Source organism: Euphorbia lathyris, chromosome 3 (assembly GCF_963576675.1).
Source record: "Euphorbia lathyris chromosome 3, ddEupLath1.1, whole genome shotgun sequence".
NCBI classification, from domain to species: domain Eukaryota; kingdom Viridiplantae; phylum Streptophyta; class Magnoliopsida; order Malpighiales; family Euphorbiaceae; genus Euphorbia; species Euphorbia lathyris.
This window is the reverse complement of record NC_088912.1, coordinates 71036924-71045326: the sequence shown is the minus strand read 5'-3', so window position 1 is coordinate 71045326 and position 8403 is coordinate 71036924. Positions and strand designations below refer to the sequence as shown.

Sequence of the window (8403 nt, the reverse complement as noted above, 5' to 3'; positions counted from 1 at the left end):
TTATCACGTAATAACCTGATGTTTTTTCTATTTCAATTAGTCGATATAACTTTATTAAAATAAAAGTAAAATTTTAATGTTTATTAAAATAAAATTATTTCCGTAAATTTTTTTTTTTTTTTGAAAATGACCAAAATCATTAGTACAATTTACCCCCATTTTGTATGTTCAAATATTGTCGAAATGGTGATACCTAAACTTTTGTTTGAAATAAATGAAATAATTTGGTAATTGAAATTTTGATTCAAATTTAGGTTTAAGATATAAAAAGAAAACCCTATTTTTGTTGGGCTCTCTGATTAGAAAAACGCAAGGTTTTGTTTGTTTGTATTCGAATGGATGCTTGAAGCTGAATTCAGCATTAGCATGATAGGGGAATCTATGTCAATCATAAGAAATTCATAAACAAATGATTGAAGAAAAGATATTTATCTTTCACAGAGACAGACCTAGATTATTCTTTCTAGTTTTCAGTAATATTCTCATTTTTTTTGGTGTTGATAGTTGAGAAGAGCCACTACCCACAAGCATAGATTCCCTTCTATGTTGCTAAATCTTTGAGCCTAGCTGTGAGTTTTATCAACGGATGAAAATTTGTGCTCCATTGAAAAGATTTTCTTCTTTATTGATGGATGCCTTTCTACGTTCTTTCACCCTTCATTATATAGCTTTCCTCGACTCTGTACACACTATACTATACATTATTAGCTGGTGAAAGATGTTTTGCATATTCACTTGTTTTTTTTATTCCTTTTCCACTCTATAAATACTCATATTTCTTCTGTGTTTCTCTTCATTCTACCACTTCCTCTTTCGTTATTCACTGCTATAGGTGCTCTCTGTTGTTCCACTTCTAAAATGAGCTATCAACAGCATCCTTCTCTTGGCTCTGGTTTGTCTTTCTTCTTTCAATTTCATTCAATTACTTGCCCTTTCAGATTTTAATTTCAGGCAATTTGTCAATTGAGTTGATTAGTACCTCTGGTTTTCAGGTAGCAGAACTGCAAGAAGAACTGTTGAATTTGGAAGGACTTATGTGGTTAGGCCAAAAGGGAAACATCAAGCTACCATAGTCTGGTTACATGGTCTAGGAGATAATGGCTCCAGGTATTGCACCTTCAATTTCTTCATTCATGTCACAGATAATAAATTAAATAGTAGTATTTTTAGATCTTAATCTGATAAACAGTATAAAGGTAGTGGGAACTTAATGATTAATGACGGCGTATGATGTTCATTAACTAAGCTACAAGTTTTATCATCTTCCTTTTGTATTAAATACAAGTTAGATTGTGGTGGACTTTTGGCTCCAAGCACAAGAAAGAAAGGGAAAAAAAAACATAGCAATGTCAACACATCAGCATAATCTTTATTTGATGGGTCCATATGATGTTTGTTTTCTTCTTTCTTTTGCTTTTCTGATGTTGAGCTCCTTTCCATTGTGATTCTTATTCGCATAGATTTGATAGGGAGAGTGATGGCCCGGAAAAGTATCATGAATTTTTATTTTCATCAGCTCCTATTAGATGCTTAGTTCAAGTGGGAAAAACTAATTGTTAAAGGAGTATATGAAATACTCATGAATAGTAATTATTGGTTCATTTAATCATAAGAACGCATATAAGTTATCTTCAAATCATGAGTCTTATTTTCTTTCTCTGATTGTTTGCAGCTGGTCTCAGCTCCTGGAAAACCTTCCTCTTCCAAATGTAAGAACTCATTTTATATTATTGTTTCCACTTCTCCTGGTGAAATAATTTTTTGTTACTTCTCTATGGTTATCTTATTTTTTCTGCTATAATCTATAATCCAGGTTAAATGGATTTGTCCAACTGCTCCTACCCGTCCTGTGGCACTTCTGGGGGGATTTCCGTGCACTGCATGTAAGACTGCTTCATTATCTTTGCTAAAATCATACACTCTACTCTTTTAACTTCAGAAATGCGATTGTTATATCCGATTTTTTTTATTGCTTTTATCCTGAGAAGGAAGCATCTAAATGTGCTTGTGTAATTCATGCAGGGTTTGATGTCAGTGAGATTTCAGAAAATAGTCCAGATGACTGGGAGGGGTTAGATACCTCAGCATCACATATTGCAAATTTACTGTCAACAGAGCCAACTGATGGTACTTTCCAAGCTTAACTTATGTTATAAGGGACAATTAAAATTGTAGAAGCATATGAATTGAATTTCTAAAGTTGTAGTTGACATATTGGGTTCGATTCGGTTCGATAAATATACTGATTCTGTTATTGGAACCTTCATCTTTTTTCATGACAGTTAAAGTTGGTATCGGAGGCTTCAGTATGGGTGCTGCAACAGCACTTTATTCAGCTAGTTGTGCTGCCTTAGGACGATATGGAAATGGCAATCTGTACCCTATCAACCTCAGAGCAGTTGTTGGACTAAGCGGTTGGCTTCCAGGTTCGAGGTATGTCCATTTTAAGTTTTCTTCATAAAACCTTTGGTTCCTGTACCTACAATATTGGCTTCCAACAACCTTTTCTGAATCTAGACCTGTACATATTTGCTTGCTAATAGCTTGTTACAACTTGAAATGCAGGAGCTTAAGGAGCAAAATAGAAGGGTCACATGATGCTATAAGGCGTGCTGCATCCTTGCCCCTTTTGCTTTGCCATGGAACAAGTACGCATCTTTCTCTTAGATTTACAGACCCAGACTGTAGGATATGCTATTTTTTTTTTATTCTTATTGAATATTTCTGAATGAGGGCGAGCCTTGGCGTAACGGTAAACGTTGTTGTCGTGTGACCAAAAGGTCACGGGTTCGAGTCTTACGAGCGGCCTCTTGCCAAATAAATTGGCAGGGGAAGGCTTGCCCCCAGTACACCTTGTGGTGGGACCCCTCCCTGGACCCTCGCTCAGCGGGGACGCGTAGTGCGACCGGGCCGCCCTTTTTTTTTTTTTATTGAATATTTCTGAATATGCCTATTTGCAGGTGATGATGTGGTCCCATATAGCTATGGAGAGAAATCTGCCCACGCTCTAAATTCAGCAGGCTTTCGACATCTCACATTCAAGCCCTATGAGGGGTAAAAAAAAATCAGTTTCTTCTTATGCTGCATTTAAATGATGACTTCAAAGCATTCTCACAAAGTGTGTATTAATCTGAATATGCAGGCTTGGACATTACACAGTTCCCAAAGAAATGGAAGAGGTTCGCAATTGGCTCGCAACACGGCTGGGCCTCGAGGGATCACGCTGATCATTGAGCAGAAAATCACTTTGTAGTGAAGGAGGAAGCAGTGGAAACAATAACAAGAGAAGGGAAAGAAACGAAATATTTAATATAATTAGATAGTAAATAGAAGGGGTATATGGTATAGATTCTATTAACCTTCCTAATTCCCTTTTGTCTTGTTCTGAAAAATAAAAGCTTTTTGGATGTGTTTTTCTTTGATTAGGCTTGTAGGATTTAGCAGTGACTCTGTTCACTGAGCATTTTGTACTTGTTAGACTAATATCAATCTACTAGTTTGCCTTCTTTGAGTTTCTAAATTCTGCTCTTCTAACTGATAACAAGTTAGTCTAAAATAATACATGTCAAGCATTCATTATACGAGACATTTTAGACTAGTTCAGAATAAAATTACTAAATTGAAGAATGAAATTACACAAAAAAAAATATCATTTTGATACAAACTAACCCCACAAACGAAGTTATCATAGCACAACATTGATGTAATCAAAGACCAAAGGATGTCAATATAGGCTAAAACTGATCATGCCCTGTTCAAGAAGAAAATGTTCCAAAATTGTATGCATTTGTTCACAATGTATGAACAAGCTTCAAACTGTAGCTTCAAACTTATTTCAAACTATAAAACTTTTATTTGCATGGGCCTTTCATGGAAGGCAAACTATATTAACCTAAATCTCTGAAGGATAATATGTTTTCTTATGCGTGTGAAAATGAAAGCAAAAATTTACCACCATCTCGAAGATCTCTTGAGATGATGACCTTTTTTTTTACGACGGTCATTGGCATCTTGTCATCATCCGATCCCGCAAACCTCGATGTTGGCAGCCCGGAACTCTCTGGTTGCCATACATTCCTCACTCCGCAAACCTCGATGTTGGCGGCCCGGAACTCTCTGGTTGCCATACATTCCTCACTTTAGGCTTCTTCCCCGAGCCGGTAAGTTGTCATTGGCATCTTCTAGTTTATTTGATATCATCATCAATTCTAGGCTCTCCCAATTTGAACTGGCTATATTGAGTGAGAGGAGATGGTGGTGAAGTCAATTTATGGACACTTTTCCACGTGTGTGAAGAGCTCCATCTCAGATCTTGTGCTCGAAATTGCGGAGGAGACCGACGTTTCTGGTTTGGTGAACTAGCTTGTACCGGCTTCGATGGGGTAGACATGTTTGGTATCAAATCCTCCTCCAACATGCTGTTGAAAGTCCTGTCTGAGTTAATCTCAGACAGAACCTTTCTTCCAAGTAACTTAGGTGTAAGACCGCCGGATGAATATTGATGATTAATGGCGGTTGATGACCAAAGGCTGTTTCCCTTGTGTGAAACATTTGATTGATGTGATAATGGAGTCAGGCTTGTATTTGGAAATTCTTCCCATTTTGGAGAAAACTGATGAACATTTCCGGTTTCAGTAAAATCACTTTGAGCTCCGAAAACATCCATCCGATCACCAGATGGACTCTCCCATTTGTCCATCCTTCTGTAGATTGATTCTGGAAATCCATCATTATACAGCAGTCAATTTGCAGTTTTCAGGAGAATAGTAGAAAAAAAATAAAAACAACGATGGAAGACCTCCCAAAGTAGATGGTCATCTTCGGAAGCCACCCCACCCTTATTGATCATCATTATACAATTCTTATGATGCCTGATTCTGCAAATGCATATTTAAAGAACAACTCACCTGCCTTTCTACCAAAACAATTGTTACAATTTTCGCATCGACATCCATTATAGCATCCGACTCCAGCCTAAAAATACAGCAGAATGTTTACATTATCAGAATAGATAAAAATAGGAATTTTAAAACCGGTGCTGTGTCATAATCGTGTTATGTGATCTAAATATTTCACATGTTAAACGGGTCGTTTCAGGCATGTTGACACCAACCTGATAACATTCACAGTATTTCTTCAGACACTTAGACTTCTTGCAATTGCATCCTCTTTTATGTCTGGCAGATGAAGGTTCTTCCTGAAAGTAGTCTGATGTGAATACTCCTTTCCCATTCTGAAAGCTAAAAACCAATATAAATAACTAAAGAAAGAGAGATTCAGTACCATGTTTGCTGGAGTACTTGTGGTAGCGTTGACAACCTTTGGAGCAAAAGCCAGTGGATTACGGGTTTCAATCTGTTGCCGAGTATCAAGAACCGTGTCTTCATAGTCAGGCCTGTTAAAGCAGTTTTCGCATGCGCAGGTATCTAGACAATAAACTCCAGCTGCAAAGCACTCGCAATAACTGCATTATAAATGGTTTTCCGAACTTGCTATTTTCAGTCTCAGTAATGGATAATCTCTAGTTATCTTATTCCATTAAAAAGGTATAGATAAAAATGCTAACAGAAATGCAACAATTGAGCTATGCTTACTTACAGTTTCAAGCATTTTGACCTCTTGCAATTGCAATGTTTGCAGCCGTCGGTATCCATGAGGTCTTTTTCCCTTTTCCTAGAGTGCACAACAAACCATTACATCCATAAGCAATGAAGAACAGATAGTTGATAAAAGAATATTCAAAATGTTTCAATGGAAGACTTAATCTTCACATACCTATTTCTTTTGGGGCTGGCTTTGTTCAACTCTTCAACCGTGTCAGTATTTGGTGAAGTGAACATCTTCACTTCATATTGATGATCGTACGGTGTCAAAAAAATAGAATCAGAAGAAGATTGCATTTTGATGATAGGGTAATCAGCAGATCCTACAGTTCCAGAAGCTTGGTTCTCATAAAAATCCCTATTAATAGCAGATGAGTTTGAGACACCATCCAAGTCCTTTCCTTGTGTCTCCTGTTGTGCATTTTGATTACCACTGAAAGGCAACCCGAAACGATATGGAATACATACTGATTTTTCTTGCACATAATTTTGAGTAGGTTCAAAGTATTCAGAATGGCAGGGGGTGGACAGGGAACCTACAGGAGTGCCTGCCTGCAGACTACTGGTGATCCTGCTGGGTTCATTCTGAAATGGAACCATAATCCGAACGTGTGGATTGGCTTCAGGTAAGCTTGAATTAGCTGAGTCACGAGTCCCACTGAAACCCACTGTAGGACCAAAATGCAGATGCCTACTCACATTACTGTTGCGCTGATAAAACTCCTATACATTTGAATACAAACTTTATGAAATTAGATGTTTTTGGTATTTATAGACCAAAACATAAAAGATCAAACGATTGGCAGAGCACATATTTAGGGAATTTATACCTACAGTACAACATTATGCCATTGAAAGGTAAAAATGTATGCCTGGTTCCCTTTGCTGCCATTGTGAAAACATGATAATTTCAATCATATTACATATCTTTTTATGATGTACAAATCAATGAATGAACCATTAAAAATTACAGAAAGATGAATGTTACAGGACTTGATAAGTCCACTAAAGAATGAGACATATTTAACTTTTTTTTACTTAAATCTGATCAGCAGTGATATAATTTCAATAAGAAATGGACGTCACTAAATACACAAGGCAATTTAAGAACATTTCAACAGAATTAATAACAAGTATTATCACTATAATTCTGGCTTAATGCAAATGATGATGCATTGTAAAAACACTGTAATTTTCACCTTAAAAGATGCTCTAGAAGTCATTTTGGAACTCTCACCTGTTTCGTTGTGGGTCTGCAAAGATTTGTCACGCTAATTAACTACTATTTAATTGTAAGAACTTAGATGATGATGAAATCACATTGATCTATTCACCTGAGGCATATTTGGCATAAAATTTTCTTGATTCCCATAGAGAAAAGATGATTTTGCATTGATCACCAAATCAGGAGGATGAGCAGCCAAATATTCACCCTCATTTAGAACAATCTCAGTTTGCTGACCGAGATCACCCTGAGCACTGTATTTTGAAACCGATTCATCCATTTCCCTGGATATCAAATTCGAAAACAAATAAGTTTCACTCTGAATTAGAGTGATCACTGGACATTCAAGATTGTTTGAATCAAACCTTTTATGATTAAGGTGTCCTCTGGGAGACATGAATACAGACGGCGGACTATAGAAATTGGCAAGCGGAAAACCTTGAGAATGTGGTGCCTTAACTGACTTTAAAGGAGATAGATCACTAAAAAGATTGGATATTGAAGAAGAATCCTACAATCAAACGAATTGAATTTCATTAATGAAACCTAAAATTGAGTTGAATACTAAGTGATTCAATTAAAGTATAAACCCTAAGTTTTTATTAGTAATGTTTTGGGAGATGTTGGTGGAAAGGAAACAAATTTTGATCTGATTATGGCATTTTCTAGGTAACCAAAGAAAACAAGGTTATGATCCACGAAGATATGAGAAAAAATAGATAGTGGAAAACGGGAATCGTACTTGAGGTCTGGTACTGGTAGAGATGCGGTTGCGTTCAGGGGAGTCCATATGGTGGAGAAAACAGAAGAGATTCTAACAACAACATTCGGAGAAATCTGTGTAAGTGGTTGAGAAGCAGGTTTTTTTAAACCTCCTACCGAGCGCCAATATGAAGCAGCGTGTTATCACTATCTATATATACTCTACCGAAAACATTTTATATATAATTAATAATTATTTTCCCTTCTTTACCGGGTCAAATGGGATGGGTCCCGTTTCTTACTACCCCTGGAAAATAACCTACGTAAAATCCATAAAAATTATTTGCTATTTAAACATAACTATCATTTCAATTTTCAACTTAATTAATAACAAATGGTGTAATTTATTTATTTTTAATAAAATAACTGAAGAAAGATCGTATTGGATTCAATGTATTCGTGAAATAAAAGCAGTTACATGTAGTGTGCATTTGAAAAGGTGTGTTAATCTATATAAATAGTCTCTTACCATGCATACAATTTCACATAGCACTATCAAAGTGTTGTAATCATTGATAAATATGTCAGGAGAGAATCTTAGGAACGTGGCAGGTGAGTCCTCAGGGAAAAAGAGAAAGACATGCGAAGATAGTGAGGGTAGTGATGATCCTTCATTAGGAGTTTATTATGAAAGTGTTCTAAATGGAGTACAAGTTGCATTAAAGCGTGGAGACAAGGATGAAAACCTAAAATTCATGAAAGTTGTTTCATCTGCATTAGTGTTTCTCTCTGATTCAATGGCTGATTATTTTGAGTCAAAAATGGAGGAGAAGGAGAAATTGGTGAAGAAGCTGGAAGATCTGAAGGCAAAAA

The 8403-nt window shown here is 36.3% G+C and overlaps 2 protein-coding genes across 3 annotated transcripts; one reads left to right on the top strand and one right to left on the bottom strand.

Annotated features, from left to right (window-relative positions):
• The first annotated feature begins 308 nt into the window (after positions 1-308).
• On the top strand, positions 309-3506 carry LOC136224930 (uncharacterized). 2 transcript variants are annotated; one of them, XM_066013357.1, is made up of 10 exons: positions 309-711; positions 833-892; positions 993-1107; positions 1673-1709; positions 1814-1883; positions 2023-2127; positions 2283-2433; positions 2566-2648; positions 2961-3054; positions 3143-3506. In XM_066013357.1, the coding sequence occupies exons 2-10, from the start codon at positions 859-861 to the stop codon at positions 3225-3227; spliced, it is 774 nt and encodes a 257-aa protein (XP_065869429.1). In that variant the 5' UTR covers positions 309-711; positions 833-858; the 3' UTR covers positions 3228-3506. The 2 variants fall into 2 exon arrangements, with proteins under 2 accessions (XP_065869429.1, XP_065869428.1); XM_066013356.1 differs by having other exon boundaries at positions 310-892.
• A 177-nt stretch (positions 3507-3683) lies between these two features.
• On the bottom strand, positions 3684-7700 carry LOC136223963 (protein tesmin/TSO1-like CXC 3). The gene is made up of 9 exons (XM_066012143.1): positions 7571-7700; positions 7194-7339; positions 6938-7112; positions 5776-6326; positions 5599-5673; positions 5284-5464; positions 5114-5197; positions 4908-4974; positions 3684-4716 (listed from the first exon to the last, which is right to left on the bottom strand). Exons 1-9 carry the CDS (start codon positions 7616-7618, stop codon positions 4187-4189), a joined length of 1857 nt encoding a protein of 618 aa, XP_065868215.1. The 5' UTR covers positions 7619-7700; the 3' UTR covers positions 3684-4186.
• Positions 7701-8403: the final 703 nt, after the last annotated feature.